Raw genomic sequence first — 18947 nt, forward strand, 5'->3', positions numbered from 1 at the left:
AGTCACAGAAGAAAAATCATGATGAGTTGTGATGAAAGCCATGCTAGGAATTAAAAGTTGTTACTCCCTAAATATTAATGCAGTTATTTTTTTAAAGCAATTGCTTTTATGCCGTCGCGTATGGCCATCTTTGTGACCCAGATCAGAGACTCCGCCCAGATCAAGCCATAGTATTTTGTTAAACAGGCTCCTGGTCAGTCATTCTTTAACACCTATGTATGTTTTCTAATGCAATACATAGCTTGAAACTTAAAAAAAAAAGTTAGTGGATTTAAGAAGTTTCAGAATATGTTCTTGATGATGTATTATTGTATTTAAAGGGTCAACCGTTTGACTATCAAAGAACATAGAAGTCCGAGTGAAAAAAAGTACATTTTTATAAATGCGATTCCGTTTTCCGCCGTTCGTACGATGTTTCAACAAAATATGGATTCATTTCAGTTGTTGATTTAGTATTGAAAATTTAACTGAATTATCTCCTAATAAATACGTTTTTTTTATATTTAATTTGTGTTTCTTTAAGAGGTCAGGTGCTCTTGTTCATTCATAAAATTATCGTTCATTCATACATTTATCGTAAAATCAAAATCACTACACAGGTTAATGCGTAGTGTCAAATTATTACCTGTAATCTAAAAATAGACAAACTTTATTTGCGCAAATAATTTAGCGGAACGAAACCCTTGTTGAAAACACATAACAATAAGTTCGTTTTCCTTTTCTGTCGAAACTCCGTAATATTTATCGATCACCTTACTAATGAAATGGACCCGTCCAAACGTAGTAGATGCCAAGTCGGTCCAGATGAAGAGATATTTACAATTTGGAATTTTCTAGTTTATTAATACATAGATTGAAAAAAAGTACGTCTTTTTAAATATCATGATCAAAACTGGGTTTGCATAACAAATGTCAGATGAAACCATTATCCTCGTCTTTTCAGTGAACAAGTCTACTACGTTTGTTGACACTCGACGGTCCACCGTGTTAGCAATTTTATTTCACATGTTTTCGAAATATTGAAGATCATTTTTCGCAATGTTTCCTGAAAATTGATAAATATCAAAGCAACGTAGAGCTGTTTGTTCTTGTTCGTATAATAAAATTGAGAATGGAAATGGGGAATTTGTCAAAGAGACAACAACCCGACCATAGAAAAACATACAACAGCAGAATTAAGGTCACCAACAGGTCTTCAATGCAGCGAAAAATTCCCGCACCTGGAGGCGTCCTTAAGCTGGCCCCTATACAATATATATACTACTTCAGTGATAACGATTTAATGTCATGTTTGTCTGTGATGACCCCCCTTTTCGGGATTGCATGAGAATTGTAGTTATCTCGTACCCACATGCACTTGTTTCTATCCATAGGAAGGTCGACTATCCATATAAAACTATTTATATGGATAATCGACCTTAAGCTTCCTATGGATAGAAACAAGTGCCTGTGCTCGTACCGCATCAGAAGGACACATATCAACTGAGCAATAATGTTTGGAACTTAGTTTTAAAAATGATGACAAAGTAACATTATGAAAATATTTTTATTAAGCTGAAATATACATTTATTCTTTACATGTTTATGTCTTGTAAGATATTTTATTTCTTTCCCGTTTTTTAACATTTGGTCTGGAAAGTTGAAATGTTTTAACTTAATCATTTGTGTTAATGGTTAAATATAAATTAATAATGACAATTATTAAAATTAAATCAATAAAGGAAATTATTGCCAAGGAAGTTACAAACACTACCAGGGGATAATCCATGATGATTTCTTTTTGAGTTATATGTTTCAGCACATGTATATTTGACCCCAACTTTAGCCTGGTAAACGTGTTGTCTCCTTGTGAAATATAAAACATATTAAAAATGACTTTCTGCTAAAGTCTTTTATTTATATAAAGTTAAAACCTTCTTACTTTTAACTAGACAACACTCATGTCAGGTTTAATTCTTGTATATATGTGGATGAAAAATAAAAGTCCCCAAACATTAACATAGCAGCAATTGCTTTTACAGCCTTTAAGGCTTTGATTTAATTCACTCATCAAACTGTAAATGGGTCCTTTAAATTGATATGATTGAACTTACCTATTAGGTCATTGATTTTGACTTGTAATATTTGTTAATTTTTTATGATAGTATAATACTGAACTCTGTGGAAAGTATCAAACAGAAAGTCCCTAAATCAATGGCAAAATCAAACACTAACACATTCAAACGAATGGATAACAAATGTCATATTCCTGACTTGGTACAGGCATTTCCTCATGTAAAGAATGGTGGATTAAACCTTTTTTTTAAGCTAAGTAAACCTCTCACTTGTATGACAGTCACCTAAAATTCCAATATATTGGCAACAATGGGTGAACAAACCAAACAGATATGACAGTTAAAAATGTAAAAAATTGGGATACAGCAGTCAACATTGTAATATAATCCTAATCACTATAAAAACAAATACATTGGTCTATTATTAAAATTTCAATCTCACAAACATGCAATTCAACTGTAAACAAACAATATTCATTTGTTGAATAATACAAATGTTGTCTCTGTTTAAGGCTAGATTAGAAGATTACAGTCCAGAATTCCTCCGACCCAGGACACATGTCTCATTCCATAAACACTGGATGAATGACCCTTATAAAGTGTATGATTATTTAATGAAGGAACCAGTAGAAGAACCAGTCACAGAAGAAGGACATGATGAGTTGTGATAAAAGCCATGCTAGGAATTAAAAATCTGATTATTATTATTTTATACTGTAAATTCAAAACTTTTTGTGATGTTTTTATTACTGCGAACATTTCGACTAGATAGGTGTTGCCAAAATAAAAAAAGTTGCATTTTTTTAAAATTATGAAAGCGTAATTTGTATACAGTATTTACTGAAATCACAAGAATACTTTCTGAATTTATAGTATTATCAAAAATAATTAAAAATGTAAAAATTGTTATAAAGGAGAATCATGTTTGAATAATTGTACTGACAAAGGTGAAATTCAACTTGAAGCCAATTCCTACAATAGTAAATGGTCAACCTTTATATTTTATCATTCAGTAGTTACAACCTTGAATAAAATTCTAATCCAACTTGACATATTAATTCATATATATTTAGGTATACTGAACATGGTGATGAGAATTGGTTGTTCAATGAAATATAAAAAAAAAAGAAAGAGTCAGAATATATATATACAATATTAGGTCAATGTCATAAAAATATAAACTTTTTTGAATTAGGCTGAGAAACTGGGGAAGAGCAAGGTTCTACTGAGCCCTTCACCAGTTTTGTGCAGGTCAACGCTTTTACAACCCTATGAAGTTACAAAAAGAAGCATTCAATACTTATAATTACATTTTTTAGCTATGATTATGAAAACACAAATTTAATATTGTTTTTTTTTTATTAAATTCACCTGTGAACTTTATTGTGGGACCACGTGTTATCATGGATGATAAGTTTTATTAAGTGATGCAATTGCTGAAGGAATAACGTGTGATGTGCAATTAGCCAATCAGAATAAAGTATTATAATGAAACATACATCTAATGTAATTATTAAACATTTAAAATTGTGGTTTGCCTTTACCCATTAATCCATGAAAATGTGTACCCTATGAATAATAATAGGTCTAAAGTAAAGAAACGTTTGAGGTTTAAAAGGTATGTGAAATTTTTTTTAGTACTTTGAAAAAAAAATTGCAATACTGGTCATGAAACCTGTAGTCAATCATATTAAATTAATAATAACGATTTATTTGTATGTAAAACTGCAGGTTAAGAACTGGTTTTTAAAGTGACATGCAAACATGTACATTTGTATGTGCATAGTTTTTGCTTGATAAATGAGACATGTACTTTCTTTGAGAATTTTTTTTTTATGTTTGAATCTCATATTTACTTGTATTAAAAAGTTATTCAGGGCAGTATAAATGTAAATTGATTATAATTTTATAAGAGAGAGACATTTTTTGGTTTATTAAAGAAGTAAAGCTGAATGAATGTACACAAAACAAACTTTTTTACTGGATAAATCCAAGCAACAAATATCATTATTATTTCTTGTATTTTGGTAATCTGTTTTGAAAGGTAAATAATTATGAAAATGCATTTGATTTTTTTGTGCCTTATTTATGTTGTTTTTGATATAAAGTCAGACACCACTAAGGTCAAACTCCACTAAGGTCAAACTCCACTGAGGTCAAAAGTTAAAAAGATGAAAAATATTGAACTCAAAACACAAGACTGAATACAGATGAATAAACAACACAAACAAAATCAAAACCTCCATTTTAAACCCAGTGCACTACATCAGTAGATAGTTATATCTAGATTTATGTCATCCATTATTATTTTTTATAAATATAATTCTAATTAGTGTTGTGATGAATTTGTTTACTTAGTTGGTTTTTTTTTTATCTGAAATAAACACTTTTGAAAAGGGTGGAGGATAGCTTTAATTCTACCAATGATATTATTAAAAGTCAAATTTATCCATATAATTAGAAATGACTTATCTTAATATTCAGGTACAAAGTAGAAGTTTAATTGATAGAAAGTAGATCTTTGTTTTATTTTTCTTCAAATCATGAAAAGTTTATTTAAGTTTTCATTTTGCTTTATTCATGAAAACATATCTTTCTCTACTGTTCTTTTCTATCCAACCATGTATTTAAGCCAAATAATAACTATAATGTACTATTGAGTTTTATTATAAAATGTTCAACCCTTTGTTTTAACATATTCAGTGTAATTACACTCATATTTGCCTTACCAAACTACATGGTCTATAGCTTTAAAAGTAGTTTAGCAATCATTTGCAATTTATTTGTTAGAATTGTAGTTAGAACAAATTAGAGTAAATCTTTAAGATTAAGTCTAGGTCTAATTTTATGAACTAACATTTCAATAAATATTGTAAAACATTTAACTTTTAGTAATTCCAGATTTTGTCCTCTATAATTTTTGGATTAAGTGAGTATATATATATTTATAAGTCTGATTGCAGCTGCTGTGTCTTAGCACTTCCCGTCCCTAGGATTTTCATGGCATTCCATCTATGCCATCGATTTTTCATGGAAAAAGGATGGAAACGATGTAAAATTTGATGAAATTCCATGAAATTCATGGCAAAAATTTTCCATGGCAAAAATTGCCATCGTTTCCATATTTGCCATGAAAGAAATTTCATGGAAAGGATGAAAATCTATGGCAATCGATGGCAAAGTTTGGACTTTAACTTTTTGGGGGGATGGAAACGATGGCAAACTGTGGACTTTGAAATTTTTAAGGAAGGCAAACGATGGAAAAGCAGCACTTAGAAATTTTCAAAGATGAAAACGAAGGCAAATTGGACTTAGAATATTTTGATGATTTGAAACATAAAAAGTTACTGAAAACATTATCAAAAATCTAAATACATGTTTAGATTCAGCATATTAATGAACCCCAATAATTCCAATTTTGTTGAAATCAAAAAGCTTTATTTTGGACACCGATTTGCACCAACATGAAGACTGGGCCCATATACAAAAATCTAAATACATGTTTAGATTCAGCAAATCAAAGAACCCACAGAATTTATTTTTTGTTAAAATTAATCTAATTAATGAGGACCAATTTGAAAACGGGACCCAAAATAAGAAATCTGAATACTGTTGATTGTGCATATCAAAGAACCTCAAGGAATCAATTTTTGATGAAATTAAACAAAGTTTGATTTTGGACCCTTAATGTAAACCAATTTGATAACGGGTCCAAAAAATCAAAAATCGAAATACATGGTTAGATTCAGCAAAGAACTTCTTATATTTAATTTTTGTTGAATGCAAACAAAACATTTTAATTTTGGAGCTTAATGTGGTCACAATGAACCAACTTAAAAATTGAAGTTGGCCCATAATAAAAAAATCTAAATCTAAATACATGTTAATATTCAGCATATAAAAGAACACCAACAATTCAATTTTTGTTGTAATCAAACTGAGTTTAATTTTGGACCCTGGGGCCTTAATGTGGACCAACTGGAAAACGGGACCCAAAGTAAAAAATCTAAATACACAGTTGTATTTGGCATATCAAAGAACCTTAAGAATTTAATTGTTTATGAAATCATACTTAGTCTTATTTTGGACCCTTTGGACCTTAATGTAGACCAATTTGAAAACAAGACCAAAAATTAAAAATTGAAATACACAATTAGATTTGGCATATATCAAAGAACTCCAATAAATAAATTCAATTTTTGATGAAATAAAACAAAGTTTAATTTTGGACCCTTTGGACCTCAATGTGCACCAATTTAAAAATGGGACCCAAATTCCTAAAACTTTATACATGGTAACATTTAGCATATTAAAGAAGAACCCAATGAATTCAAGAATAAAACCCCTAAATTGAAAGGGTAAAGAAATATAAGCAATCTATACAAAGTATTAGAAAAGTATTGTTTTTGGTCCCTTATTCCTTAACTGTTGGACCATAACCATTAAAATCAATCCCAATCTTCCTTTTGTGGTTTCAAACCTTGTGTATAAATTCCACTTATAAAACTTAAGATACTGATAAGTGTCTTAAAAAGTGTGTATGGGAAAAAGAGGTGGGGAAATCGTTTGATACTGAATTTCGTTGGAAAAAAGAAATAAAATGCATTAATTTTTTTCACATAGTATATATATTTGAATGATTTCTGCATAAAAATAACATGTACAGATATTTGAAATAGTTGAACAAAGATCGCAATTTATGTCATTCATATTTTCGCGGGATTTGAACAGGAAGTTATTTTGCGCATGCGCATTACTAAAACTCGCGCTTTTCCGGTTGTTGAAAATTTGAAAAGATAGAACAACAAAGAACGAACAGTCGAGGAGAAACTTGCCGTTTATCAAGTATCATTATGGTATGTCGATATTTCTATGTGGCTATCACTGTTTTTCATATGTATGAATTGTATCTAGAAACTCCAAATAGGTATCAAAATTGAACAATCAGAGAAAAATATAACGTCAACATTGACATCCCGATGAAGTTTGGACACATGGAAGGTCAACAGTGAACAATATATATCATATAATTTCTTCCATTATACTATTTTCAAGTGCATTTTATGTTCTAAGAAGCATGTTCATTTTCACCTAGGGTAAACGAGTTAAAAATTCAATTAAGAAAAAAAGGGGGTTGCACTGGCGTTTACAGTCAATAGTCATTACTGTGATCAGGTACATTTCCTGACATGTATACCAATAATATGTGTCTTTGTTTAGTTTACAACAGCGTGATTGTTCAGTCAAACTCAAATGATATTGAAAAGATTTTTTTCTGTAAGGTACATGTATGATAAGTATCTTAGTATTTTCATAAACTTTTCAATGAAATTTTACAGGCCTATTGTAGAACAGAACATCAAGAATCACAGCTTTCAACAGATAGTCAATATACCATTCCCACAAGTAGCAGAAACTTTATGGATACACCAAAGAAGGAAAATTGGACAGAAACCAGTGTCAAACAAGAAAAATGACCGCAATATATATGTATGTATCATCACAATGAAAAATTATTAAAGGTCAATGTCACTTGCTTTAACTATAAGGGTAAATATGCCTTCATCTACTGTTAGTAGGAAGACGGTGACTGATGATTTATTATGTTGGACAAAATCAAAATGTTAATGGACATGAACTAAATCTGGGAAAATAAAACCAACAAAACAAATTATATGATATCTACAATCAACTGTTTCTTTTGTGGTCAGTAATAGTCACTCACTCATAATACATTATGTTAATAATACAGTGTAACTATAAATAGAGGAATATGGGGAAATGTTATCAATGCAGCATGAGATATGGGTATAGAAAGCTATATAAACTTTTATATATAATTTGAACTTCAATGCCTGACATGATAGCTGTTGGAAGGTCGCTGTGTGCTCTACAGAGCATCTACACGTGTGTCTTACAAAGATTTCCAATTTTTAAAATAATTATCACACATTATCTCTTGATACCAAACACCAGGGGTTGAAGTCATAAAACTTTGCTCAGTGCTCGGAGCACAAAAATCATGCTCGAAACATGAAATCCAGCATGTTGATTGGTTGATTTTCGAGTACGAGTACAAAAAACAGACTCGAAAGTTTTATGACCGCAAGGCCTGCAGTGCAAAATATCAAACACATTTTTTGTTAATTTTATTTCACTAGTATATATATATTTTTCAGAATAAAAATTAATATATATGGTAACTTTTTTTTCTAGGCATCATATGAAAGAAATGGAAAGTTGTCCACCAGGTCATCAACCATCTGCCAAAGCCAAGTAAGGAACACAAGACAAGATAGACGAAAGATAGCAATAATGAACTTTGAACATTTCCAAAATGTTTAACTTTACATTAAAACATAGTCTAATTTTAATAGTTTTTATTATTTTAATCTATTTTGCTAGCAATATATGGCAATGAAATTTAAACGGTGAAGCTTTATTTTGAAAGTAATCAGGTTAATTCAATCTGATGAGAACTCCTGTAGATATTTACTTTTCCGGTGTCCTATTTTGAAAAGAATATGTTATTAAACTATACAGAACTATACAAGGTAATATTACAGGTCTACACGTCCATTTGTGAGTGAATACCAGGGAAATGCCATGGATGCCATACTTTCCATGGCAATCTGTAATTGTTGCCATCATTTTCATGGCAACCTGCCATAGATACCATACTTTTCATAGAGGCCATGTCAACCTGCCATTGATGCCATACTTTCCATGGAAATCATGGCAATTTGCCATCAATGCCATGCTTTCCATCCTTTTATGATTTCATGGCAACGATGGAAATACTGAGTATACAATCCCTGTCACTCTTTTTTTCGATGCCATGGAATTCATGAAAACCATGAAAAAGCTCGTTTCAATACTCCATCGTTTTCATGGCAACAATTTTGCCATGGAAATTCCATGGAATGCCATGAAAATCCTAGGGACGGGTTACCATCTTTACATCAGGATAATTAATGGAAGAGGTTAATTATTGTATTATAGCTTCCAAGTATACATGTATACCTTTTATACCAAGAAAATCTTTTTTGTTGCTCAAGTTTGGATGATTTTCTGTCTATTTACATAAAAAAAAAATACTTTAATGTGCCATGGTTTGTGATGTATAAAAAAGTAGGGAATATTAGTCTTTTGGTATAAGAGTATTGTAGCTTATATTTTATATATATATATGTTTTTCTCTAACCTTTAAACTAAACATTCAAAAAAGGAGTTGTTTATTGTAGTTTTACAGGTACCATATATGATACCAAAAATGAAGTCTTAAAATACTTTTAAATATGTTTGTTTTTTTAATGAGTTTCCCCCTCGCCTTTATATTACTTATGATGATGTTTTGTACCCTAACTCTAGGAATTAACCCAATCAAGTGTCCATTCTTCTGAATATTTTTCACATTAAGTACTGAAAAGGTTGATCTCATATTTGATCAGAAGCTTGACAGAGATAACTTGCACTATTGTAATGCTTTTTAGATCTGTTGAACACATACCGGTACTTCCTGTTTTCAGATGTTTGAATTATGAGTTTGGGTATGAAACATGTGCACCTTGGTTATTTTGTGGGGTTTTTTTCTACACTGTTTTCTTTATTGATAATGCAATGATCCTGATTTTACACATTTTTTATACAATATTTATTATTATTTTACTACTGCCAAATAAACATATTAAACAGTTTTTAATTTTATTTTTTATTTGAATTCAGTACAAGAATTGTTTTCATCATTGATATGGATAAGTATAGAAATGAGGTTACTGTTCTATATAAATCACCAATGCAACAATATTCTTGCTCTAATATTGAAACAGGTGAAAAACACATGAGAAAGGCTTTTTTCCCATGATTTGAAAAAGTTCATGGTTTGATTTGGTTATAATACTTCCTATACTGTACAGAAATACATTTATGTGAGATTTTCTGTAAAGCTTCTTGTCCTTCATTTGGCTTGCATATTAAAAGGAATAAAATTTCTTACTTCCAAATTTAAGTCAGTGTTTATAGTAGATTAAATAAAACAGCATTACATGTTCATTATGATGTAAACTTTTTAAACAAAACACCAACTTATAATTTAACCCAGATTTTGGAGTTTGCTGAACATGAAACTATATTATTACTCTCGCTTTTGTAAATAAATTAAAGAATTTGCTCAAAGAAAAGGTCTTTGAACTGTTTGACTTGAGTGGCATAAATGCCAGAATAGTTTGATGATGATCAAAATTCAGTACATACAGCATGAACTGGAAGTGGTTAATATTTGGTTTTTGCACACCCCTCTATGATACTTTATTTTAAATGAAAAGACTGGGGGAAAAAATTATAAAATATTTGAAAAATATGACAATGGTACATGTATCATTACTGGTGATATGAATTACAACAATTTAGAAGAGGAATAGTCTCTGTCTCTATTAAAAACTATGTGTAATGTTTTCAATTAAACAAAGCTACATGTTTCATAAAATAGAGCTTGATGTTATACATTTTGTCCTGAAAAACAAACAAAATATTTGATCAAAATATTGTATATCTAATTTAAATTGGGGTCTCAGTGTGTGTGTCACAACAATATTTCATTTCAATTAAAAGGTTTTTAGTCGTGAAACATTTTTGATTAGCTTAATTATGTATGTTTGTACACTGTTTGTGTTAGTATTATTGACCAGCACATACCAATGAAAAAAAAAGAAGGTCAATCGTATCACCTACACCTTTTATGAATACAGATCTGAGAAAGGCAATTTACAAGAAAAGAAAGTATGATAGATATAAAAAGATGTGGTACGAGTGTGAATGAGACCATCCAAGTCACAATTTATAAAAGTAAACCATTATAGGTCACAGTATGGTCTTCAACATGGAGCCTTGGCTCACACTAAACAGCAAGATATAAAGGGCCCCAAAAGTTACTAGTTTTACATATTGTATTTATATTGTGTCATAGATTAAATTTATTCGTTCAATGTATGTTTACTTGTTTTGTTAATAATACTTTTTGTCGAGCCTTCGACTTTAGTCGAAAAAGTGAGACTAAGCGATCCTACATTCCTACGTCGTCGGTGTCGGCGGCGGCGTCCACAAATATTCACTCTGTGGTTAAAGTTTTTGAAATTTTAATAACTTTCTTAAACTATACTGGATTTCTACCAAACTTGGACAGAACCTTGTTTATGATCATAAGATAGTATCCAGAAGTAAATTTTGTAAAAATAAAATTCCATTTTTTTGCGTATTTTACTTATAAATGGACTTAGTTTTTCTGCGGGGAAACATTACATTCACTCTGTGGTTAAAGTTTTTAAAATTTTAATAACTTTCTTAAACTATCCTGGGTTTGTACCAAACTTGGACAGAAGCTTGTTTATGATCAGAAGATAGTATCCAGAAGTAAATTTTGTAAAAATGAAATTCCATTTTTACTGTATTTCACTTTTAAATGGACTAAGTTTTTCTGTGGGGAAACATTACATTAACTCTGTGGTTAATTAAAGGCAACAGCAGTATACCGCTGTTCAAACTCATAAATCCATGGACAAAAAACAAAATCGGGGTAACAAACTAAAACTGAGGGAAACGCATTAAATATAAGAGGAGAACAACGACACAACACTACAATGTAACACACACAGAAACGGACCAAGCATCAGACAAAATCCCACGAGAATAACAAAAATAATAACATCAAAACCAAATACATGAATTTGGGATAGACAAGTACCCCAAATTAAAGTTAAAGTTTTTAAAATTTTAATAACTTTCTTAAACTATCCTAGGTTTGTACCAAACTTGGACAGAAGCTTGTTAATGATCATAAGATAGTATCCAGAAGTAAATTTTGTAAAAAAATAAATCCATTTTTTCCGTATTTCACTTTTAAATGGACTTAGATTTTTCTTCCAGTTAACATTACACATACAGTCTGCAGTTAAAGTTTTTAAAACATTTATTAGATTCATAAACTATCCTGGATTTTTACCAAACTTGGACAGAAGCTTCTTACAACCAAAAGATAGTATCAAGAGGAATATTTTTATTGATTTCTTTCCTCATTTTTGTTGAGCCTGCGATTTATAGCAAAAGTAGGCGAGACACTGGGTTCCGTGGAACCCTTACAAATTTTTGATCAAATTTAGCCATTTCAGTAGATAATTTATTGTGAGTTTTTCTATGTTGTTATGTTCTACTATTGTTTCAGGTAAGGATGAAGGTTGCCACCTCTTAAAACATTTAAACCTGCTGCATTTGTTTGCACTTGTCTGAAGTCAGGAACCTGCTGTTAAATGGTTGTCGTTTGTTGATGTGGTTCATAAGTGTTTCTCGTTTCTTGTTTTTAATAGATTAGACCATTGTTTTTCCTGTTTGAATGGTTCAACACTTGTAACTTTTTTCAATTGACAGCCATCAGATGATCACAGGCTTGTTTGAACTGCCACATTTGGTCCATTTTTACTATCCTTGTTTTCAAAATTCCAATAGGGAACATACCTTTTATAATTGTATAAATAAACCATTTTTACTAATTAATCTATTTAGGACCATTACTCCAGAACAGTAAGAGTGAAAATCATCTTATGTCTAAATTTACCTCCATTTTGTCATCAAAATTTGAAAGACAATTGTTGAACAATTCAGAAGTTTAATTGAAAAGAAACAACATTAAGTGCCATTTTTGAATCTTTCCAAGGACCATAACTATTGATTGATTTTAGTGAAAACTGTTAATGACACTTCCATTTTATCATCCCTAACAGCATATCAAAACTTTAAATGCCTTGGTTTAATGGTCAAGGACCATAACTCCTGAATGGTGACAGTGAAAACTCAATATCAAACTTTACCTCAATTTCGTCATCAGTAGCAGCATATTAAATTTGAAAAGCATTGCACAGAAGCTGTTGGCAGCTACTCACGTGCCTGTCTCCTTTACATCACCAAATAACAAAACAACCTGCAGAAAAACTTATTAAAACCAGAAATATTTTCTGACGGACAATAGGACACTCTGACTACAGGATTCACACTATACATTCAGGAGTTAATCATACTTGAAATACATATCACTCAATCATTTTATTTGAGGTTATGACAACCCATGATTTTAAAAGCTTCTTTTGTGTGATTTTAGATATAGCTAAATAAAATGTAGTATTGTTAAATACAGCAATGAAAATAAAATAATGCATTAGGACAGAATATAAATAAAAAAGATTCAATCTAGATGTTTTATGATTTTATTTCACATCTTTTAAATAAATATGATACATAAAACACATTGGAGAGGTATATCACTTATTGCCATCATGTCCTTAATTTTCTTCAATTCATATATAAAATGCTTTAAGTTAGTAATAGCACAATAAGTAAGACACCATTTAGTTACATGAGATTACCAATCCAGAGTCTGAACAGGATTCCAGCACCATGAAACATAATTATTCTTCATCTGAGAATTTTTCAGTTACCATGGAAATTATGAACTTTCAAATTAACATATTTGAGAGTCAATATTTTCATTTATCTTTATGGTACCAGAAATTACTTCCCTTTGAAATCATGCATTCAATTATTTTATGTAACACTAATTTATTCCTGGTATAGAATTTGAATAAAACTTGCATGACTTCAATAATACATATGGTATGGAATGTTCTTGAGCCTATTTTTACATGTTTTAAAGGTTGGATTTCAAAAAAAGCACTTTGCAAAAATTTAGCTGAAGTAAATCAACATAAACTATCAAAACCACAATACTAGTCTTATTCATTAAATATAAACTGAAAAAAATGATTGATTTGTGTTCACAAAGATTTTATTGGTTTCCATACACAATCAATTATTTTGGTTCACATTATCAGTATTGTTTCAAACATGAAATTCAGAATTCATGATTTAAATGCCAAATCAGTTTTTTTATCATCAATATTTATTGTATATTTATAGTTTCAAAAGCAATAAATATAAATCAAATTCAAATTGACAATATCTATAAAATCTATTTTTAGCATCACCATAAATTCTATTTTTAGCATCAGATTATCATATCAAATTGCACTTGCATCACATTTCTAAGCTACTAATAAAATTATTAAAAACATCAACGATAAATAAATAACATTTACCTGTAATTACTCGCTAACATAAATATGCATTGTTAAAAACTAAACAAATTTTGGAATTATATTGTGCTGAAATTTTTTCATAAAACGCCTCAGCTTAAACATGTTGATGCAAAAATCAAAATAATAGCAACTTCAAAGAAACTTAGTTCATCAAGATAATTCTCTTTATCCTGTTTATTGGACACAATCATTTAGATGTGATCCCTAAAAAGTTTTTTTTCTTCATCGAATTTTACAGAACAAACAGATATTATCTTTTTTATTTAACAAAGTTCATAATAAACCATATTGATATATAAATGTTGTATCCAACCATTTTAGATATTTTTTCAAAGGTGAAAAGAATGTGAAATGAGATAGACATCATCACATCAGACTTTTAAAATTGCCACGTTATAAAATTAATTCACAGAAAGGTTGATATGTAAAAGGTAATTATTCTCCTAGGTTATAAAGAATAATTTCTAAATTTACAGTATTTCTTATGTAATCAAAAGCAATCAAGTAACATTAATCAAAAGCAATGTAAATTATTCAAATACAGAAAATTGTATTATACATCCTGGTCTGAGTTTGAAATGAGACAGTCTAAATATACCTTACTGCTGTGAAAATATTTATAAATGATTCTTACCATGTAGAAATTAAGTTAATAGTAAAATGAGTTTACTTACATATGATATATATGATTAGAAAAAACAGACATAAGATGTCAAAAATTTTCAGCTTTTTTAATAATCGAGAAGCATTCTGGTCTCACAAGCTTGAATTAAGCAGAAGTTTGCGTTTAAAGAAATCACACTCAATATTAGCTAATCATGTATTCACGGCTTATGATTTTTAAAACTACAACACAACTACTGAAAACACACATATATCCCTCTCTCTTGCACTCTGTGTATAACAACAATTTTGAAAGACTTTATATATAAAACATAAAAACAACATTGATGTATTAAAATATGTACCACTAACTTATTCCTATTAGGAAATCAAAGGGTGACACATAGGCTTTGTAATAATACTATCCAAGCACCAAAAATACAAAATTAAAATGATTGCTTTAAAATAACTAAAACTACAGCAAAATAACGAGATCACTAAAATATTTACAAACTAATATGGGTAACTAAACTAAGCTAACAAATAAGAAAATTATATAGGTTGGCAAAACTACAAATATGCATGGACAATGCATAAAAATGCCTTAAAAAATCAAAATGAGTTTAAGCAGTTTCATACATATATATTATACATTTTTTTTTATATTTTGTGTGCATTGAAAATAAATAAAAATGATTTTTACTAATGAAGCAAAATGATACACAAATTTGAAACTTAAGGAAATTAGACCTGGCAAGGTTGCAATGTATTTGGCAAAGAAAAATGCAAATAATATCAACTATAAGTACCAGAGAAAATGGACATTCATATAAAATTTCCCTTAGAATCAAATGCTGTTGAATACATGTGATAAAATTCAACTATTTACTAAAAAACGTATATAATAAACGGTTTTATTTACATGACAAGTTGATCAATCTTTGTTTATCACATCTTAGTGTATCACATTTGTCACATGACTGTCACATGACTAAATCACATGGAACAGTTTTCAGACAGATCTCCTTGTTTCAAGAATAGCATCACAGTTCATTTATGAATTTTCACAAATCGGTTCACAATCTGTTCATATTTTTTAACCAATAGTAAGGAAGTCCATTTTGTTGCAATCATAGTTCACTGCACACAAAAACTATCTTCCATAAAGATTCGTATTGAATTGCACTTAAATTGGCACACAATTATTTTCACTTTATGCATACATCAAAACTAAAATTCTCAATTCTGATTGCATTAAATGTCACATAATAATGTATTCTTTACATACATGTAAGTATATTGTCTACAGAATAGTGTAATCTGCACATAAATGTAAGTATATCGTCTTTCTAATGTGGTGTGCACAAACATGTAAGAGCGTCGTCTGCTAAGAATAATCAATAACATCTAGGTCAGTAATCCATCAGATCACCAGTATGTTTTAAATAAGTCTTCATCTTCTAGACTCTCTCACAAAGTTTGAATTTATCTATTTATAAAATATATGAATCTTAAAAGATCTGTAATCATGAATATTCCAGTATCTTTCTATATAATTACTACACATTTATATCCTCCGTTAAAAACATATATCTGTCTTGATTTTCCATACATTCCTGTCCTAATTCCAAATTGAATGATGATGTGGTATATACAATTCCCTGAGTTGTTGTTCTGTATATTATGTTAGTGACAGCAGAAAATGTATACATGATTACATACATTGTATGGTATGATAGATATGAAGATGATTTTTTCTTACTGATAGCTTTTCAATAATTAATCTTGTTCATATAATCTACAAAATTTTTTTTTTTACCGTAAATGAAATATTTTTGGAGCATCTAATTTTTTGTGTTTCATAATGAAAAGTACTTATTTTTTTTGCGATTAATAATACTAAATTATTTATTCCTTTATAAATAAAATTGAGAATGGAAATGGGGAATGTGTCAAAGAGACAACAACCCGACCAAATAAAAAACAACAGCAGAGGGTCACCAACAGGTCTTCAATGTAGCGAGAAAATGTTGATTTTCCAACTATTTAAAACTTTAAAGGAACCATAAAATTTTAATATTTTATATCCTATTTGAATTTCCAAATTTCTCTACATCGGTCATTTTAATAAGGATAACTGGAACATTATATTACTTTCTACTGAGTCCAACATGGGTAAATTTGGTATGGATTATTAAATTTCATCTTTACACTGATCTTCAGATACCACCACAACCCAACGATGCTCTAACTCCCCATAAAAACATTTTCAGGAAAACCCCTGAACTAAAAATAGATACTTATTTGACTAATAAAAAACTTGACTAATAAAAAACTTCTAACATATTCAGTCAAATTTAAACTGGCAACAGCCAACATTCCCCCCCCCCTTCTTTTAAGCATCTTTAAAAAGAATATAAATGTAAAATAAATAAAACATGGTAATGTAATTAGTAATAAATAAAAATAATAAAACAGGGAATTGTTTCTATCTCCCCCTGACAATAATGTTATTGTAATCCATGTTATCCGTGCGTCACTAGATCTTTGTCATATTTAATGAAAAAAATCCAAATCAAATTTTTATCAGATGTAAGTATTACCTCTAAAAACTAAAAACTTCTCTTAAACACGACTAATAAATTTGTGTTTGTATCAAATTGTCCATTCATCATTCCATAATATCACATAAAAAGAACACAAGCTGGATTTATACCTCACAAAACTACAACTAACAATAAATAAGTCATAACAAACATTTACAATCACTCTTAAAGCTTCTATCCTTTATATACTTAAGCACAAAATGCTTAGCTTCTTTGACAATGCTATATGAAACACTTTGCTAGCGTAACAAGACCATCAATAAATAATTTCAGGAAAATCCCTGAACTAAAAAAAGATGCTTCTGTCCTTATCCTTAAGCAAAAATAACTTACGTCTGTGACAATGCTATATGAAACACTTTCCTAGCATAACAAGACTATTTCCAAAACAAGAATTACAATTAGAATCAAAAACACGATATGAAACTAAATTCCACATCTTAGTTACTTGAAAAACTTAAGTTTTTTCCTGCTGTTATCCACTAATTTGTAGAATGCTACAATTGCATAGGGCTGGATGATTTTCTTCCATGTATATTATATCCAATTCAATTTGATTCATAACTGGGCATCGTAATGAAACCTTCATTGGTCACAATGGAATCGAGTCTAAATATTGTCACCTGAAAAAGGTTGTTACCCTGAATCAAGGTCATTTATTGGTCAATATCTATCATGTGACATTATCAGCTGACAGGCGTCTCATAAGGATGCATGAATGTCTGTGTACTCTGTATATTTGTTAATCTTCTCTCAACAGTATCTTTATCTGAAAATGTACCAAAATATGTCATCAAATAAAGCTCTATTTCCATACAAGTAGACTTAACCCTGGACGAAAATAAATTTTCTATGCACGCACCTAGGATGAGTCATTTCCAAATCAAAACAAGCATGTATGTCTTTGGTGAAATAAAATTAAAAAGATAATTTTACCTGAGATTCAAGACATACAAAAAATGATACATGCTTGTTTTGATTTGGAAATGACTCATCCTAGGTGCATGCATAGAAAATCCCACACTCTGTGCACCTAAACCGACCCTTGAAACAGGGATTTTAAGATGTCTTGTTAATTTTTTCTTTATTCTCAACACACTTGAAATACCACACAGCTTACTTTTAAAGAACCATCAATTAATCATACATTGCATTGGCACTTATTCTACATCTTCTTATTTTAATCTATAGAACAAGAATGTGTCCCCACTCGCACTATCAATCTCTATGTTCAGTTGACCATGAAAATGGGGTTAAAACTCTAATATGGCATTAAAATTAGAAAGATCATATCATAGGGAACATGTGTATTAAGTTTCAAGTTGATGGGACTTCAATTTCATCATAAACTACCTCGACCAAAAACTTCAACCTAAAGCGGGACAGACAAATGAACAGACGAACAGATGCACATACCAGAAAAAATAATGCGCATAAATGGGGCATAAAAACATAGGCGGATCCAGGGGGCCTGGGGGCCCGGCCCCCCCTTTCGTGGGAAAAATTTGGTTGATTATAAAGGGAATCATTGAAGCATGACTGGA

At 30.0% G+C, this 18947-nt stretch overlaps 2 protein-coding genes across 2 annotated transcripts in view; one reads left to right on the forward strand and one right to left on the reverse strand.

Moving 5' to 3' along the window:
* Positions 1-9751, forward strand: part of LOC139528258 (beta-1,3-glucosyltransferase-like) — a 51117-nt gene extending 41366 nt beyond the window's left edge. The window contains exons 14-15 of the mRNA XM_071324146.1: positions 2567-5030; positions 8996-9751. Of these exons, the coding sequence (XP_071180247.1) occupies positions 2567-2722 (156 nt within the window). The 3' untranslated portion in view covers positions 2723-5030; positions 8996-9751. The remainder of the gene's footprint in view (positions 1-2566; positions 5031-8995) is intronic.
* A 3539-nt stretch (positions 9752-13290) lies between these two features.
* Positions 13291-18947, reverse strand: part of LOC139528259 (serine/threonine-protein kinase unc-51-like) — a 41050-nt gene continuing 35393 nt past the window's right edge. Inside the window, exon 26 of the mRNA XM_071324147.1 lies at positions 13291-18172. Coding sequence (XP_071180248.1) covers positions 18090-18172 — 83 coding nt within the window. The 3' untranslated portion in view covers positions 13291-18089. The remainder of the gene's footprint in view (positions 18173-18947) is intronic.

This window comes from Mytilus edulis, chromosome 6, assembly GCF_963676685.1.
Source record: "Mytilus edulis chromosome 6, xbMytEdul2.2, whole genome shotgun sequence".
Lineage (NCBI taxonomy): Eukaryota > Metazoa > Mollusca > Bivalvia > Mytilida > Mytilidae > Mytilus > Mytilus edulis.